Here is a 20,094-nt window from a genome sequence, read left to right as displayed (position 1 = left end):
ACTTTTATAACATTAGTTATGTATGTTATTGACAGATCGCAGTACTATTCAGAATTTACAATCAAATACATATTTTATTATTCGTTCAATGAGAGACCATACCCGTTTTGCGCACCTCAGGAAGGTACTCTACACTTACTTTTAACTTTGTGGTGATATACACGGTGGACAAAAATATATAAGTAGAAAAAGCAAGTGATTTCCTCGAAGAGTTACTGAATACAAGATCACTAGGTATGCTGCGCAGTATCATGACGCGCTTGCGCAGATGAAGCATGCTTGAGCCAATCAGAATTGAGAAGCGCAGAACGAACGGAAATCCGCTGTACTAGAGGTATGGTCTCTCGTTGAACAAATATATTCTGTGCGTATTTTGTTTGATTTTGTTATAAACATATTTTGAATGCGATTACGGTGTTTTATTCAACGATCAATACAATTTTGGACGGGCATTACAGTAAGTTTTCTACTGTATTACTTTCATTTATCAGTTTGAAATACTTTTTTGTAAATATTTTGAACATGTGCCTTAACCTAACACATCCTACAGACACCATTGTTTGAATCTTCTTATTGATAATGTTATTATATGGTATTCTATTAAATTTGATCATATATTTCGATTTATAACTTCAATTATAATGGTGCTCGGTGGAAAGTGTTACGTTTAGAAGTATTTCGAAACGCATGCCGGACAATCTAACCAACAAATGCGTTGGCGACGCAAAGTTAATGTACATATACGTAACAACGCCTGTATACGAAACGCGTGTACGTTTTCTATATATATGTACCTAAATAGCCAGAGATAATATGTACCGCACGTGCACGGTACATTAGAGTGACGTAAATGATAATTTGATCCATACTATACTCATAGTCGTATTCGTTTAAGAACGTTGCTGTTCATATCTATAAATGAAGTCATAAGTATCTGGCCATGTGGTCGCATCACGTGTGCGCGGATGAATGAAATAGCGTGATTTAAAGACTCATACTTTCGATGATGAATGAGAATATCTCGCGAGTAATACAGTTTATCAGTTCCCTTGCCGCAGTAGGATCATTCACCTTTTAGATAAAGTTATTTTAAGGAAACATAATGGTTAAGATGAATAGAATTAGTTATATTTGAAATATAATACATCAATAAAGACTGTATCTTATTATATTGTTACAGAATGTTCTGGTTAAAATTGTCATTCCCAATCATCGTTTGATCCGACAAACTTTCATCATGGTGGAGACGATTTCTATAAGACAGACCGACCAACAAACACAATTTGGCAATGAGCGTAAATTGGAGCCGTCAGATTGCATCTTCGTGTTTAAGGAGTCGTATTCAGACTACGAGGAACCATCATCAGACGGGGAGGTGAGTGAAATTTATTATTTACAAATTATTTTGTGTTTGTTATTGCATGCGCGTATCAGATGAATTGTTGAATATTACCACGTGACCGGTCATGTGACCAAGCGCGCGGGATATTTAAATTTTTCGCGGGAAATGTCATGAAATGATAAAGTCTCGATAAAGAATACGATCGATAACTTCTGGATCACGTAGGTATTTATTTCACGGTACATCTGTAGACTCGTAAAAGCGTAGGTCGTAAAAAATTTACGCGACAACTTCTTAGTAATACACGAGTCACAATAAGCTGGCGCACCGTATCGAAAAATATGGGACCGTAAACCATATTTTGCGTTATACAAGACGACTTCTTGGATACATGCTTATTTTTTTTATCGTAAATAGTAAAATAGAAATACGTTCCTTTATTATTGAATTAATATTGAATATTATTGTTTGCTCGAGAAATAGAGAAATATTTCAATTTCTTTATGACAAAGCATTATCGACTCGATTCTGTTTTTGAAAACGAAATTACCGCGTCTAATTATTCAATAATATTTTTGAATACGCGTCAGAGTCGAAAACTCAAACAATAGACCTGGGGTAAACAGAGTTTCGTTTTTACATTGAAAAACGTTACAAACTCCTCGAAAGAAGAAATGAGAAATTAAAAAACAAAAATGTTTCTCTATTGTTACGGTTGAAAAGTTCGTGCGAGCACAATGAGATATCCACAATGAATTCCGAATCGTGGCATTTTACTTGATAAAAAGTAACGTTCATAATAATCACAGCCCTTTAGAAAACGATTCCCACGAAACAACCTCGTTTACTTTCACTATGCAACTGTTCGCTGTGATTAAAAATTACAAAATAGCATAGGCGAGAGAGAAAGAGAGAGGTTTACGATGGCACACGTGAACCTTGCAAATCTTTTCGTCGAGTTTTGCTGCACGATACAACAGCATTCCTTCCGGGTCACCATCGGATTTCTGTTTCATCTTCTTACTTTCTATACACTCGACTTTCAATGATTTCATAGATTTATTCCTGTTGACTATTATAAAAGGAGGTTCGTTTAAGTCATGGTTTAACTTAAATTTCCTTACTATTTTCCTTTTCGTTATTTTACTCTTCGAAGAATAACGTTTTTAGTAAAATTGAACATCACAGATAAAGATTCCAATTACACCCATTAAGAATCTGTTTTGAATTCTGGGTGAAATGATTTCCAAGAGAAAGGATTAAGTGCAGAATCCGTGACGCAATGTTAAAGAGCCTCTATACCGTTGATTTACACTCCTTCCTCGATATAAAACGATCTTTCTTGCAATGGTGTTCACGAAAATAAACAGATAAAAGAATCCCATAACGTGTTCGTCGATGCCTTTTGATCAAGTTATTTGCAACCTCTGATATCTTTCCATTTTTAATTTTCAAATGTTATTCCTAAGTTTAATGGTTCACTTTTTTGTATTTCTTACGTTTTACTTTCTCGATGTTCCGCTGTCTTATTCCTGAGCCTGGTTTTTATAAACTGATCATGTTTCTTCTCTTCGTTTACACGCATTAATTATTTTTTCCTCTTCCGAGTAGCTCTTCCTTCCCTCGTTTCTTCAATTATTTATTGCCTCCATTTCGGTCCCTCTAATTCATCCAGCCGCTTTCCCTTTCGTCTGCTCTTTCATTCATCTCCGCCCATTCAAAGCGGGGTTAGTGTCGCGTGGGTCGCGCGGGACCCTTGAGGATTAATAGAAGGAAATTTCGTGTCAGGCGAACGAGAGATTTTTCAAATCAGATTACCGATCCCAATTTCTCAAGAAAATTGCATTGATTAAAATACGCTTTGAAAAAGAAGGAGAGAGAAAAAAACGTGCTCTTAATTATCTTCCAATTTTCGGTATAGAATAAATTAGTCGGTGGTAGGTATGAAATTAAACGTTTCGTCCGGCTGACAGGATTTTTATTACCTTCCGTCTCGGACACGCTTTATTGCTTGCTTTGTCATGAAAATTGCGTGTTTCCGTGCTCGCCACCACTATTCAAGAACATAATAAACTTTTCTGCCGCCCCTTTTCGTTTTCAAATCCTCCGACTCACGTTCCACCGGCTTTTACCCATTTTTCTCGGCTCGCACCCTTTTTATCTTCCTACACGAACCTCGTCGGGGGATACACGTCTTCATTCGAACGCGTTTCTTTCCACCCCTACCTGTGAACAGGTTATCCCTGCCACGTACGCAGTTCGCTCTTCTTCCGGTACACACTTTATCTTCCCGTTAACAGCGAAGAGCGAAGCTCTTATTGTCGCGCATTCATTTATCATATTTATTTGTCAGCAGACGTCACGTAAATAAGAGACATATTTCCTTCGGAAAATCATTCCAAAATATTCTTCATCGTTAAATTAGAATGTTTGGAAAAATTTGATCGTCAAAGTACCCGATCGATATCTCCTGAATTTCTTTACTCTTTGTTTGGCGGAGTTAAGAAAATACGCGAGTCGGATGTTCGAACAGAAACGAAGCTGTCGATATTTCCGGTCGAAGATTATTTTCGAGTACGTTCAGTATCGTATGAAAGGCGGTCGCTAGGAAGGCAGTCGGGATATTTTCTAAACTGACCGATTAAAATCAAATGGTCGTCACGCGGCGGGTCTCGTGCCAGAATTCCTAATGGATAAATATCCTGGCCCGGGACGTCTCTCCTCTTACTTTACGAGCTAAAACGTATCGTTTATTCCCCGGAATAGCGGCCCATTAATTCGGACACCTTTGCAGCGCATTTGTTGCGCGAGAATCCTCGCCTCGTTCGAGACGCCTCTACTTCGACTAAATATATAATTCTGCTACTGTTTTGGCCCCGAGACTTCCGTCGCAAAGCCCTCGTTGTCACTTAACGTTTTGTCAGATTTTAAACGCGACTCGTCTTTTTCGCCTTTTAACGCTTCCGATTGTCTCGTTCGAATTCCTTCATTTTCTTCAGGATTATTATTGAGAATCGCGCGAGTTCGATTTTCCCCGATAGCGTTTCGTCGAATGTCCATTTTTGGCAAGAACGTTTAACGCGTTGAACGCGTGAAAGCCTCTGGTACGTGTAGCGACACGATAGCAGACCGTGAACCACACCAGCACCGACGTGACCCGCATCAGGATAATTCACGATATTCACAGTCGAGCAATTTTCGGCGCAGCGAGCCGAGGCAATTTAATTTTAAAAGCAACACGCTCCATAATATATTATCGAAGCGACGGCTCGGGGGTTGCGATACGGTCGTTGTTACCGAACGATAATGAGCCACCAGTCCATCACAAGGAAACGTTTTAATTGTTGCGGTTTCGCCTGATTTATGCATCTTTCATCCTCTCCCACGTTATTTCGCGTAAATGATCTTTAAATAATCAATTTACGATATACACGATGTAATGGATATATTATAAATAAATTGGCAAATCGCGTTTCCTTAAAGCAAAATTCAAAGTTTCGACAAACCAAGCGTCGGCAGCTCTAAAAATATAATTTTTCACTTTCCTCAATTTTATAGTTTTACATAAAAAAAAATTTTTTTTTGACGGACAGTCATCCTTGTTAAGACAGTCAAGGTTGTTTCTCGGGAATGCCGTGTTTAAAAATACATTTTCAAAGATGACAAAGTGTCTTCTGAGCGATTTAAAAAATATTCGTTGGTTCGATTCATCTGTCACGTTACCATTATCATCGTGCCGATAAATCATCGATGGTTTGCTTGCGTTGGCAACCGGTTCATCCTGCAAAACTTTCGTGACACTCTTTTTCGAATCGTATTCCAAGAGTATTGCCAAAAGATAAATCAATAGCGGCGATGATGCGAGCAGAGGAAGGGAAGAAAAGCCTAGACAGCTCCAGCTGCAGTTTATTTCGAGCTTTAGCTTCGCGGATGCATAGACACAGAAGCACATTTTGCTGGTTAGAACGAGAGCAACATAAGAGACACCGATGCACACGTGCTAAGAACAGAGGAAATAGATTATTTATTGGCCTGTAAAATTCGCCTAGCATTGCGAATTTTCCTTGTTGTAACGACACCGGCCCCGATAATAAATATCACAAACAATTTTATTGCGAAAATCAGTCTGGCTTTCTCAAACAATAGGTTGTTCATTGCAAAGCTATCGTCATTTAACGAGGCCATTTTCAGACAATTTTTAGAACTAGAAATTAAACATTATCCGAGGGAATCGTCTTCCTAATTTATAGAATTTATTTAATTTTCAATACCAATTTTCTACACACGAATTTCCTTCTTTTTCGATATTGATTCTAGGATAAAATAACGTGCAGTGTTTCAGAGATATTTAGAAATTCAGGAATTTACGCTCTGTAATATATTTTTTCGAATATCAACAGTCTACAAAGGGCTCTGTCGATCATTATTGAAACGAGAATATGCGCGGAGGATGTTCAATGAAAGTCGAGAACAAAAGTTCGAATCTCTAGAAAGTTCTTCTCTTTTTTTCCCTTACGTTGCTTAGAAAACTACTTACCATTCTAAATTGACTCTAAAACGACCGAATTTTTATGCCGGAAAAATTGATTGATCCTATATGGAAACTACATCCCATCTACAAAATGTATCCTGTTCAGCACACGGTTTAATATAAGGGACGCGAACGCGTCCGGTTTTATCGGTTTCGCGTATCGGTCTCACAATTAAAGGTCTGATTTATTGTGAGTTTTCTCGGCATGAATAATTCACGCGTTAAATTATTCATAAGCGGTGCGCGTCGCGTGCCGCGTAAAAGGTAACTAACTCAAAAATAGGAACGTTATGGACAGAGACGAAGGGTGGCAGGAACAGGGAACCGGCCGAAGGGTGTAAAAGCGGCGAGTAATTAAACTTAATTACCAGCCAGAAGTAAGTAGTTCTTGTGAAATAAAACTGCCATCCTTGCCGCGTTCGATCTACTTCCGATCTCGGTGTAGAGAAATTTGAAAAATTATATTTCTTCCGACGTTTTGTTCGGCACGATCGTTAAGAAAAATGACCGATCGTCGGGTGAAAAATTGCTGCTAAGAGAATTATTAACTCGGCAATTATCAAAGTTGCCTGATCGAACCGTCGACGAACAGATTTTCCTTTACCTCGCTTCGAATATTCTGATTTTCCTAACAAATCTAACCGCGTCATTCTCCGTCTGTGGGTTAAAGAGCATGCAAGTCAAGGCTCATTTTCTTCGCTTTGTTCCGCTCAACTATTTCTGTACGGACAGCTTTCGGCTGCGACGGTAGCTTCGTTCGTCCGCATAGATTTTGCCGTTTCTACGAGCCCGTCGAGGGTACTTGCCCGCCCAGGGGACACCAGAACGGATTAAGCTCTATTTACACGTAGCCACGCAGAAGCTGTAAGGTATCGGGAAATACAGTGTGATCGGTTTATCGAACGGCTGGCCACGGTGTAAATAGTCGCCTTTGATCTTTGGGTGCTTTGAGGGTGCGGCGAAAAATGTAAATTTTCTGGCTGTCGACGAAAGACCAATTACGTACCTATAAATTACCAGCTTCAATAGATCATTGTATTCTAAAAAAAAAGAAGAAAATATTTCCCAAATTTTTCGATTTCTATTTATTGGTATCAATTCGACTCCAAGTAAAATCTATATTTTCTTCAATTTATTCTTAGAATAATAGATGTTTGGATTATTTTCTTCGTCACGATTCCATTATTAGCGTTGGCTTGAAAAGTTGAAACAACGGGTGAGCGCATTTCACTCGGTCACAGTCTGCGAGATAATCGGATTACCGAATTACAGAGGAGAGCTTGAGATCTGGATATTGCGTTTCGAGGTCGAGTAATATTCTGGTGCGCCATTAATACCAACCGAGGAACAGCCGCGATATGTAAATGGTGGAACTAAACCCCTTCGACTCGGCTTCAAACTCTGGCTACAAGTATCGCGCTCCACTGCTACGATACACCCGCAACTTTTCCCTAATTACAAGTTATTTTTACAATCTAAATAAACTTTTGTCTATCAAACGAACTTTCGAGTACGATTGTTTGTAATCGAGTGCCATAATGAAAAGAAAAAAGTGCCACCGATATCAGTGACCGAGATCGGTCAAACGCGAACGTTTGCAACACTCGCGAGCCTCTCATTGACCGCGGTTGGTTTTCAATTTCAAGGATCGTTTCGAAATCTCGCTACACTGGCACGTATTTGAACCATCGTACTTTCCTGAACCGCCGGCGGAGATTCGATTCGCGAATCGCCATACGTCGTAGCCGAGTTAACAGCCGATCGTTTCCGGTTCGTTATCGCGAAGGGAAATCGTGACGTGGACGACCAGCATATTCTGCGTGTACCGACCGATAAGACAGGATTTATTGTGCCAACGAGAACGGCTACGAACGATTGTTCTACGTTTAATATCGGGGACGATGAAACGCGGAGATGCGACGATAATTAACAGAGGCATGCCCACGCCACGTAAACCCAAACCGCCAAAGCTTCCCAATACTTTATTCGTCTGCGTGTAACGACAGCTTGGAACACGTGTGTCGTGAAATTGTTACAACTGGAACTCCATTGTTTCGGTGAGCGTAATTAAAACTCGGACAACGTTTGAATGAGAACGCTCGAGTGGCACTAAATACGGTAATTTTGTTGTTGAACTGTTCGCTTTGATTTTTTACCCGTAGAGAAATTTAATTGAACCGATTATGAATCGTTTGTTCGTTGTTTAAATTCCTGTTGATTTTTATTTTATTAAGGAATTTCGTTTTGACTAATTCTTTTTTTTTGCCATCTGTCAGCCTCGAATTTCTATTAGAATCTATTATCGAGAATATAAATAGAAAAATGTGAAATCTGTTGTTTCGAGTAAAACAACTCGACGTATTCCCAGAAGCGTTGCAAGTCGATCAAAACTTCCACGGCTGCTTCGAATCGATTCCGACTCGCGCCATGGATTGAAATATCGATGTCGATTTCTCGATACTCTAGCATACAAAATGCGGTTCACCGAAAGACACCCTTGGAAATATACTCCCTTACGACGAGCCACCCTGTGATCGTGCGAAAGAGATATCGAAAGAAGATTTTAATATCTTACCTGTGCCGTTTGATTCTGGTATCACCGGTGCGGATAGGAAGAAATAAAAATCTGCAGAAATCGCTGGACCGCGACTTGTTCGGGCCACTTTCACCTCTGACGTGCTTTGGCAAGGCTGACTGGCTATAACACACGAAGAAGAGAAGAAAAAATAAACGAACCATGAGGAAAACCGGTACAAAATTTGATTCGTTTAAACTTTCCTTCTGCAAACGTTTCCTTCGCGAGGCTGATGCAATTCAGAAGCAGACGATCCCTCAAATTGTAGCAATATCGATGATATCTTCGAATGGAGAAACTCGAAATTGCTATATTCCAAGTGAGAACGAAGATGCTCATCGAACAGTCACGAATGAAAATATTGTGAGGCAAGAGTTTCAAGGATCACGATACATTACGTGATATTCGTTTCATCATTTTTGTATCATCGTAAAAAGAAAAGGAAAGAAATAAATTCGTTTCGTGTACGGTGTTATCACGACGCACCTTATGCGTCTTATGGTATTTATGTAATACACCCGAGGACGCAGCACGTGCGTCTATTAATCGTAACAGGGAAAAATTCGTAGGAAGTTGAACTAAATACAGGTGTGTAAAAATGAATGTTGTTTTCTGAATATCCAAAATAACGTGTACCGAGTTACAATGGAACCAGCGTCGGTGCATTCGCAACGGTTGCAATTAATTCAATGCCGGATGTCTTAATGCAAGCGGAGGAAAAATAATTGCCACGTATTGTACGCCCCTTGATACACATTGTTTCGTGTGGTTTGATGTTATTGCTGGTTCGTTATACTCGATCCTGACTGGCTTTTGTCGCATTGGTGCACGCGTAGCCGGGGCTCCGGTGCATTTCAAAACGAAACCCAATTTTCAGTGAACGCGTATCGCGGCTTTTGAACTACCGCCGTTTCGCTATTCAACGCTTGCGTTGAACAGAGTTTTCCAGGGTGGTTTTTCTCTCATTCACCCCCTCGAGCGTTCGCTTTATCGTCTCCCTAATCTCTACGTAAACGTTTCACTATTTTCTTTGTGTTCTATTTTAAAATAAAACAAAATAGGAACCCTGATGATAAACGATAAAGATTATTTATTGGTTTCATTTAAACGATTCTATATCGAGTATCTAACGAAATTCGAACAATGTTAGAAGTTCAGGTAATTTACAATGAAAAGCTGATACTCGTTTCAGCGGTCGAATTTCATTCGAACGAGTTTCATGCTCGAAATAATTTACTGTTCTGCGTTGGAAGGTCGAACGAGTTGCTGTCGTGTAGAGCATTAAGCGTATCGTTGTGGCCTTTGAGAGAACGGTAGGTCGTTTATGGTTTGTGAGCGCGTGAATTCTTCTGGCTGACCGTACGAAGCCCGGCTCGTAAACCGACCGAGTTACTCCCTCGGAAGCGAATGTTCCTCGACCTGGTAATTCAGCCAGGAAACGGGCACAACGATCATCCTATTTACTCGCGAATTGACCATTCGTGTACCATCTCGACTTTACTCGAAGCGTATTGATTACGCAACGAATCCACTTTGAGTTCCATCCACTAGATTCCCTTGCCTTCTACCAGTTACCTGGAACTTGGGTAAAAATAAATTCCATGAAATTCCATTAATTACAATGAATCGTCGTTGCACGCAACCCGCGAAGTACATAATGCGATGTAATGCTTCAACGAGTATGTAACCGGAGAGAAAGGACACGGTGTTCGGTTGCAGCGTTCGTTTTTCCTTTATCTCCGTTGAGTAGACATTACTTTCACTTAATTAGTCAGCTGGTGGGCATCTATGGAGCACGTAACGTCATCTCGTCGTAACGATCCTTACATCAGACTCTTAATTGCGCAACGTTCGCCCGCAGCTGTTTCGAGTAACCTGCTCTCACTTTTTCTTGTTCCTGATGACAAGAAGATGTTGGCCTTGACCTAGAAACTTGACCAGTCATTGATCATTAGTATCACGACTGCCCTTTCTGGCTGGCAGGGCAATATTTTCGGGTAGTACGCATTGTAACGTAAAGAAGGATGATGCGTTTGGTGTGTTCGCTCCTCCTGTTCCAGGGAAGAGTAAAGGTTCAACGCGAATCGGTGTACACAGGCAAGGCAAGCGTTGAAGCTTGATTTATGCCACAGGTTCAGTCACCTTCGATCACGGCACGCCTAAATGTCATTCGATGCCTTGGAACGTGAACAGAGCGCGTGAAAGCTGGTGTGCAACGATCCCTTGAAAGACTATAACGTTTCTTAGCAACGAGCAGAATTGTACAGGAAACCTTTGAAAATCGCGTGTTCAATCCTTTACTTACCAGTGATCTGGTATAAAGGATTTTTAATTGAAAATCGTTGCCTATCAAACTGTACTTCGTGTATTCGAGGATCAACGTGATCTTCCACGTTCAACATCACATTCGCTTTCATTCGTCATTGTTTCACTCCTTCTTTGTCTCATTTTTGTCAGCTTGCCCACTCGTCGAGCCTTCCTTCTCTCCTTTCTTTTTCCAACTGACGATCGGCAAACAAACTAGACGTTGTTGTTAGACACATCATCCGCGTTTCTCTCATCGTTCACCATTCCCTCCTTTTTGTCATCCACTTGTCTGCTTGTCAACGTTCCTGCGCGCTCAACCGGCGTCCTCTTCTACTTGGCTCACTTTGTAAATTTTCAGAAGAATGTCGAGCATATTACAATTTGTTAAATCGAAAACTTTGCTAACCAATGGCGCGATCAAGGGTGACGTTCGGTACGTTTGGAGAAGGTTGAGGGGGTGGGAATCGAAAGCATCGCCCTCGAGGGTGACATTCGTGGAATTTCTTGTTCAAACTTTTTCACCAGTATCGATCGAACCTTAGTTATTCTCTTTGACCCGTTCGTTTGGAGGGTCAGTACGTGCACGGTACACCTGGCGTGTCCGGTCAAGGAGCGAATAAAAAGAGGGCCGGGTCTGTTCTCGCCTGGGCCAAGCCGAGGTTTGGCGATAATCCAAAGCGTAGTCGCTCGAGGAGGGTCCAGGTCTGGTGGCTTGAATTTCTGGTGATTTCGAGGGAGGTGGTGGCGGCGTTGTTGGGCGGAAGGTGAAAGAGGCGGAGGCGCTTGGGCGTCCCCAGGGGCAACAGGTACCCACACAACCACGCGACGGTTAAGCTTTTCTTTGCCGTTCAAGATACGCCCGGCCACGTGCTCGCGTTAAATATAACGTCTGCCATCCTCGTTGTCTTCCTCTCTCATCCAACAGGAGCCAGAAAATCGAGCCACCCTTTCGGGTTGTATCGCGACCGAAACCGACCTGTTTCTACGTCGGATGTTAACTGCTACTAATTGCGATGTAATTGTGGAAAGCGAATTTCATTTGCTGGAATAGAATAGGGTGGAAATATATATTCGTTTCACCCTTATGTCTTTACGCCTCGATCGTTTCAAAGGTTCCCCGATAATTCGATTTAATATAAAATTGGATTTAATAGAAATTGTTGAGAGTTCAACGAATTCGATTGAGAATTGTTAAATATCTGGCGGTATCTTATGTAATTTTGATGGTATTTTATATTCGCGGTGTTACGCAATGTTTATCGAGATACGTTCAAGGTAACGGGATATCGAAATTTGAATATCGACGACCCTGGTCGTGGACTAAAATTAGGTTTCCGTTTGGAAACCCTAGGAATCTTACTGTTACTCGATAGTGTACTGTATTGATTTCGTCAATCGGATACGCACATCTGCCCCGCGGTAGACACGTGTGTATACACTGTTTGCTTGAAATGTTTCAATTTGAAGAAACGAGAAATCTGGTGTAGAGGAAATATCAATTTTACCCGGCGGGCTTGGACGCGCGTGAAAATTCTGAGGCGGATGTAACAAGCGAGAATTAGAAAAATTTAGAAAAATTTAATTATACATAGAGACGAAGGACCGTTTGAATTTCGTAGTCGATTCGAAATTGAAACTTCTCGTTCCTATTTCCCAAAAGGTTCTCGCGTTCAGTGGAATTCGTTTGGAAAAATTCATTTACCGAGCTTCTCACATCCGTTCACGAAGAACATTCACCTGTCTGTCGAGATATTAGGGGAGTACAAGTGAGCTCGATTGGCGATGCATCTCGTTTCGTTCACGTCGACCAATCGCCAGTCGGATGAACGTTCCCGACGAGATTCGCCCACGGGATCCCCAGGAGTATCGACGGCACGAGGGTAGAAAACTTCTGGCCGTGTCGCTGGAACAGCGGACAGGCTCCTATTGAATTACCGGGACGACCTAGTTTCCGGTCCCGGTAACTCGTGAATACGATTTTCACCTTGTCCTCTTCATTTTTCATGCAGTAAATCATGTATGACGAAGAACCTTCCGATTTATCACACCGATGGGTATCGGTACACGGACCAGTGACAATGTTCTAGCGACGGGGTATCTAGGTTTTTAGGATATTTCTATTGACGGATCCTTGGCATCCGCAGACTTTCCAAGTCCCTATTTCGCTATTTTCGGAGCTCTAAGTTTCGAACCGTAGCATCTCCGGTAGTATCTTTCGATATCTACAAGAAAGCCTAGTGCGTCGATTTCGGTCTCAATTTCTCCACTTGGTAATATAAAAATTGTGAATCTTGAGACCAAGAATCGAGAACTTAACAATAACTACCGTGCGTCGCCGACTCTCCGGATGGAGAGTTCGTGTAATAAATGGAATAGCGTTGGTTTCCTCGAAATCAGAGGATAAGAGGAAGGAAGAAAGAGGAGGGTTATGCGAATAACTCGAAGCTGGCACGAACATACTTGACTTTCTGTCCAAACCCATCCTCCTCGTGTCTCTTTGCCCAGTGTGTCCGGCTTTAACGTGCCACGGCCAATTTCTGCCCCGCCACATTTGTCTCCGTTGTCAATTGCAATGCTCCTTGGTCGCTTGCTCGCCTTTTGCCGAATGGAAGAGAAACGGCACGGTACACATGAAAATATGGCCAACGAAGAGAGAAAGAGATAGGAGAAAAGCAAGCTAGCCGGATTCCGACGCGGTGGATAACTCGGTACGGTCAATGATCGCGGCTTGTTACCTCGAATAGAAGCTTCAAGAGTCGAGCAGGGAGAGATTCTTCGAGTGGGTGCTTGATAATAGCTGTTTTCGCGCGAACCATGACCGATCTTGGCGCACGTGTCCATATGGGGTGCTATTATCAATTATTGGGGCTACTGAAAATGATTCATCGTACGTTCGAAATAGACTTAACAATTCTAGAAACACGCGTTACATTTTTGAAAGCCCTACTTACCGAAAAGAAAATGTAGGACGTCACGGAATCTCATAAGACGGTGTGAAAATCTTGAAACGGAATTCGCAAACCCAAAGGGGAAAATGCGGAGGACCACAAACGGGCATAACGATAGTGAGCTCGCAGCCAGTCTGTGGTTGGAAATTCAATGTTCTGCATTGCAGTATAAAGGGACACACTAGCAGGCCGTCTTATAACGCACAAGCTTAGCTCGCCACAGCCGTATTTCAGTCCGCGTGCAAGCGTCTACCATTTTTCATCGTTCGTTGCGGCTAGATTTCGCGAAATCCCGCAGCGGCGCATAATGATAGCCTTGCAGCGACAACGACGAATTTCGCTGCTGAAAAATCAGACTTCTTTGCCACCCTACACCGCTTCCTACCTACACCTTCAACAGTCAAGTAAACCATTTCGCTCGTTACCGCGTTTTTTTTTTTTCTTATTCCGACACCCTGTGAGAGTGAATAAGCTTCTCAAGCTTCATATACGAGGCCATCAGCAACTATATAAAGCTACAATATTTCAGTTTGCGAAATAAATTTTCTCTCTTTTCGCGATATTTTCTTCGAAAATTTCATTTTTGAATTTTCCACGCCTATGACATCCACGAAAGATGACGTTGACGCGATCTTCTATGTTTTTGCTGTTTCGCAAACTGGCAAAGTTTTATTAAAATCCAAGAAGGGACGGTGAAATTTTTCATAAGAACTTCCGAATCCTATATCAGATACGATGAATTATCCGCCGGTACAAGAAGCAATTTTTTCCCACAGCTATAAGGAATTTTCTAAATTGATCCTGTTTACTGTTATTCGAAATCTTCGAAGCGTTTCTGTAGCTTTTTCCTTTGATATAGAAAGCTTCGTCGTAAGTAGAAAATATTTAGGTTATAGAGGGTTAATGACTCGAGCGAGGAAGGGAGAAGATTCGAATGAAGGTAGGTCATGATAGCGTGGAAGCATCTGCTTGCACCAGGTCCGTGTTATTTTTACGTAAAAACTTTTCTTTTTTTTTTTTTTTTTTAGATCTCCGAAACGACGGTGGTGGTGGAAGAAGTTGTGTAAGCAAAGCGCGCGGGAAAACGAACAAGCGACAGATCAAAGAAACGACCTACCTGTCTTGCCCTCGTAAATTTTCTCGATAGCGGGACCCGTGATCGTCGTTTAAGCCTGAAAGCTTTGTAAACTCGCGCGTGGAGATGATTTTTACAAATGTCTCGTCGTTAATTGAAACGCAACATCTGTCACGCTGGAATTATTTTTCTTTTTTACTCTTTCGCTAAGAATTGTTAACGCTGTTAATCTGGGTCGATTTGGTACATAATATTTCCTAAGAAAAAAATTTTCCACAATTTCTGACGATATATTTAACAGGAATTCGAGAGATCTGATTCTTGATCAAAATAAAAAGTATTTCAGCAAATTTTATTAAATCTCCGTTTCACCGAATTTCATTGAAATTTCATCTTTGATATATTTTTTGGATCAGGTTGAAACAGCTGTTTCCGTGGTGTTTAAAATGACTCTTTTTACGACGGTTACGTGAGGCGGGTTCGTTAGCAAGTGGCAACGTTTGGGACCCGTTTTGTATGCATGGAAACAGGGCTTAAGGGGTGACCGTCGCCCTTCGAGTTAGGGTCGGGTCTCCTTAATTTTGCATCGCAATTAAGTCCGGACGCGAAAAATCGTTCCTCTTAATGAACGCGGCGTTTCGCATCCCTTGTCGCTTTTAACCACGCATTATTAAACGGTATGCGTTTAATTTTGCAAGCGATTTCAACACTTTCGCTTGCGCGTCATTATTAACGTCACGGGAATTCATTGTCTGCCGGGTTGATTCCATCGAAAGGGTTCGTCGCGACGACAGTTTGCCTAGTTCGGTATAATTAGTGCGATCTAAGCGAAGCTTCGTCTTCGTTCGCTGCCAATTGCCCGCCATATGAATGAATCGTTCGCAGACATTGTAACGGAGTTTCAACCGCGTTCATTCATCGTTCGTTCTGTGCGAGCTTAAGATTCCTCAGAGTCATTGCCAAAGTAGTTCGGCAGCGGTGTTCGGTTTCGGCGACTCGGTAACTCCATTTTTCGTTACTTTCGTACGTACCGGGTGGCAGTCGACGCGAAAGAAATATTCGTAATCTTTAGATGGAAAATATCGAGCCGATTCGTTGATAACGATAGTTCGCGCAAAAGTTCAGAGGTCACGGGAAAGTTAAGGATGACCGACAACTGCGATCGATAAAACATGGATCACGAAATTGTCGGTTGCGTAACCGGTGGAAAATCGTGGTTGCGTGTAAGCAACGACGCGTAATCGACATTCCGTGTAGACGAGATTTGGCTTAAAAGAAGAAAAAACGAAGCTGCTTCATTATTTCAATTGAGAACCGTCTCGTAGAAAGGCTCGGTTGTTGCAACGTGTAATTGTGGTTGACTCGCGAAATGTCTATTGTTTCTTTGAACGTTTGCATCACTTCTGGTATTAGACTAACAAGTGAACACCGCGAACTCCGTGCTTACCTATTTCGATAAAATCCTCTGAGTTCGCCGAGTGATCCGATGTGCGTCCTGCTCGATCGCCTTTTCAGGCTTCGAAAGCTAACTAATTTCTCCTCCCTTCTAATCAATTCATTCGATTACCCGAAACTTTAGGCGCCAGTGGTTGACCGTCGCTTCGGTGAACGCGATAAACTTGCAAATGTCGGTTGATTCAGTGTTAAGGGTTAATTATATAAAGCAAGTAAAGAGAAGGGGACGCAGGCCAGTACGTGGTTACGTAAAGTCGTTCGAAATGGCAGGTGGAAGTGAAACGTCGTCGGCTCCGTCGTCACTGGCTATGTTTACGTGTATCGCGAAAAGAGATTCCTGCCGGTTCATTCGTCGCGAACGTTGATGCCACGATCGCGGATCATAGCGGAGGCATTATACGTGGCGGGTCTCGAGTGGCCGCTATAAATCGCTCGTTCAGCTATGCGCGTCGAATGACAAATCGTCGACAGGTGGCCTCGCAGGAATCGTGCTTTTTCGCTTTCAGCCCCTCGATTGTCCATTGTTCTTCCTCGTTCCAGCGATTCGAATCGATCAAAGTCCACTCTTGCACCGGGGATATTCGATCGAATCGATCGGAACCACCTAACGCGCTTCTCATCCGAACTCCACGAGGATTGTGTTTGGTAAAATTTTCTAATTGCTAAGCAATTAGGATCTTTCGGGAAATTACTTTGTAAAGAGTTAACGATCCAGAAAGGAATGTTTGCGCGATGGTTATACGTTACACGATCTGTGTTCGACTGAAAATCCTTACATCATTAATGGTTCTACACTCGTTCATTTCCGCGCTACGAGTTACAAAGTGTTGAACTCAGTTTATTGTACTTACATATTACACAATCAATAGCGTCTTATCGTCGAACGTATCGTTTAGTAAAAGTGAAAATAGAAATAGAGAGAGAGAGGAATTTATTCGCATAAAATTGTTAGAAGAAACATCGAGTTGATCTTCCTGCATTTTATCGAAATTTCTCCAAATGCATCGACGAATTCAAGCCAAGCAAGTACGTAGGAAGATTAGAAAACCGTAGAATCCTCTCGGTTACCGTTTCCCTGCTCGAACAAGCCTCGCGATAATCAATCCCCGTGAACGCGATGGGTATCGTCGAAGGGCGGAATCCCTCGCGTTTCGTACGGGACCGCAAAGAAATCCTATCAGCCGAAAGAGACGGTGAAAATCGAATTTTTCATCGAAAACTTTTCAACAAGTTTCTCGAAGTACATGCGAGATTCGACGTGGAAAGTTGGACTCGGTGAAACAGTCCACCGCGATTCCTCGCCAACTTGACGTTTATTTCTTGTTTTCCATAGAGATTTCTGTCGCAAATAAATTAGCCCTGCGGCGATTTCACGAACTGTGCCCTCTAAACGAAATTTCCTTGAAAAGAATCGTTTATTGACGAGCAAATTCTAAATGATTGAACTTTCATCTTCGATTCACGAAATCCGATGCTCTTCAAATTTTAACGCGTCTCTGTTATTATTTATTTTACGTAGAGAAGTCTATAAGCTCGTTGAAATTGCGCGATGCATATTTCACGATCACATTTTACCCTGGTTACTATGCGCACCGCGCGTACATTATACAGATATGCGACATTCGTTTTTCGTCGATATTGTTCGTAGGATTTTTCATTGATCTCATTTCGAGCGAACTGCTTCGAGAAAACCGTCGATAATAAATATATGATTCGTTAAGGGAGATCCGTGTAATATGGGATCTCGTTTGATAGTCTACGAGTATTCTACCGTCAGCGAAGTTAGATACAGTTATATCCCCCGGTGTATGGCGCAATTTTAGATCACCCGGTCCGACGGTAATTATATTTAATGAGAATGTAAATAATTCGCGAGGTATACCCATCGAATTTCTCGACGAGCCGATGATATTGCCGTATTAATCGACGCCGATTTTCGATCGCGAAAAACCGAAAATTTCTTCAAATTATTTCCCAATTATCCCGTAAATTAATTTTCTTAATAATAAATTTGAACTCTGGGAAAGTTTTCCAAGCCTCCGTATGTGATCGGTGGATCGAAGGTGAAAAGGTGGTCCATTTGTCGGTAAATTATTTTAACGAGGGATGAAAAAGTGATACGATTGTAGGAAACGATTGCATGGGTCTGGGTGCAAATGGGGTGGTCGGTAAGGGTGGGGGTGCTCGCGTCTGGCGTCCTAGAAGCAGTTGGAGCAGGGTAGGGTGGGGGTAACCGCGGCCATGTGCTCGACCGTCGACGGTTGATCGGTGATCAGTCGTTGCCGCGCGCTCGTTCAGAGAAGATCCGCTACGTTCGTTCGTTTATCGTGCTACCCCTGAGTTTCGCGATCGAAACCTCTGATCGTTCTATTAAAAATCCCCTATGAGTTACCATGACGTCAGTGTGCGTTAAAAATTGCTCGTCACGCGTGTGAACTGATTTAATTAAAGGGTGAAAAGAAAAAGATCAACGTCAACTAGTATTCACCACGGATCATGCCAACCTGATCCTCTTCTACGAGATTTCATTCAGAAATTGATCGCCATAACGCACGACTAACTACGACGACGATTCCGAACGCGTTTCGTACAGTGGAATAGAATTCTCGTCCTGGTCAGACGCATCCTGGCGCGTTGTTCTCGCCGTACGGTGGAATCGTTCAGGATTGTGCCGCGATCATGCACCACACGGCACCCTGGTACCTACCCTGGGGCCTGAAGCTGGTGCCTGTGCCCATCCCGCCTGGACACCCTGCTTCTGGCATCCCAAATCCCGGGCTACACTTGCTCGCCCCGTTACCCGGCATCTATGCCCCAGAACCGAGAAAGGTAAGCCCTTTTCTACCTTTCACCCTTAACGTTATCGATCCGTCGAACGTTTCATAACTGACGAGTCATTTTTGTAATAAATGATTCTTTGAGAGACGACAGCGACCATGGGTGCTAGTTTATTTAATAATTGTACCTACTGGCGTTTGAAATTTCGATAAATCAAAATTATCATAACTTCCAGAATAATAAAGATATTGACAATTAGAATAGTTAGTTATTATACGATCTCAGTACTTACCACATCGAATGCCAAATGGATCCACTGTATTTTAATTAATTGCTATTACCCACGGTCATTTTCACTGGCATTCAGCGTGTAAGTTCCGTATGCCGTCGTGTTTTATTCTATTTTCTGTCTCGTCAAACATGCACATCGTATAAAGCGATAAAGTACTCGTGAACGCTGGTGTACATAGTTAATGGAATCGCGCGTTAAAGGTCGATGCGTTTCTGTTCTTGACATTATCTTATGTTAATTACTCCTGTACATCGTTAGAGCAGAAATGCAAATTACCGTCTTCGTCGTAGTCGTAGGAAAAATATAGTCACTGATATTAACAGGATCAAAATTCCGCGTTTCGGTCATCGGTCTAAGCATATCTTTGTTTATCATACGGGAAGAATTCGAAGCGTTTGTACGGTTAGCATTTATCGTGCCCTGAGGTTAGAAAGTATCAACAGTTGCCGGAAAAGGTAGCTAAGAAGAGATTACGGTGATTGGACTTGCATTAGTCGAAACGACAACAACAATATCACTGTTGGGAATAATACAGCAGATTCTCCGCAGAAGGTCGTGTATTTTCGGAACTCGTTTCAGGTGCTTTCGCAATGGATTTCGATCGCAAATGACCGCGCGAAAATACTATGAATATTTAACGAGATTTCATTAGTTTTTTCACCCTTTCTTTTTTACCGCCTCCGTAACGAAGAGTCACTAGATATCAGTACCCTTTTTTTCCTTTTTTTTTTTTCGTACGAAAAATCTTGTCCTCTCGTAGATGTCCAAATGAAGCTTCCCCATTGCACCCG

General features: G+C 42.0%; 1 protein-coding gene across 3 annotated transcripts in view; it reads left to right on the top strand.

Moving 5' to 3' along the window:
* The window catches only part of LOC114875953 (RNA pseudouridylate synthase domain-containing protein 2-like), an 87,222-nt gene that overhangs the window by 213 nt on the left and 66,915 nt on the right, over positions 1–20,094 (top strand). Inside the window, exons 1-2 of one of the 3 annotated variants that reach the window (XM_029186852.2) lie at positions 68–457; positions 1,181–1,375. In XM_029186852.2, the coding sequence (XP_029042685.2) occupies positions 404–457; positions 1,181–1,375 (249 nt within the window). In that variant the 5' untranslated portion in view covers positions 68–403. Of the gene's footprint in view, positions 1–67; positions 458–1,180; positions 1,376–18,493; positions 19,063–20,094 lie in introns of those variants that run through there. The other 2 variants (XM_029186855.2, XM_029186854.2) reach the window with 2 other exon arrangements.

This window comes from Osmia bicornis, chromosome 11, assembly GCF_907164935.1.
Source record: "Osmia bicornis bicornis chromosome 11, iOsmBic2.1, whole genome shotgun sequence".
Taxonomy (NCBI): domain Eukaryota; kingdom Metazoa; phylum Arthropoda; class Insecta; order Hymenoptera; family Megachilidae; genus Osmia; species Osmia bicornis.
Note: the sequence above shows the minus strand (reverse complement) of the source record. Positions and strands in the feature narration are given on the sequence as shown.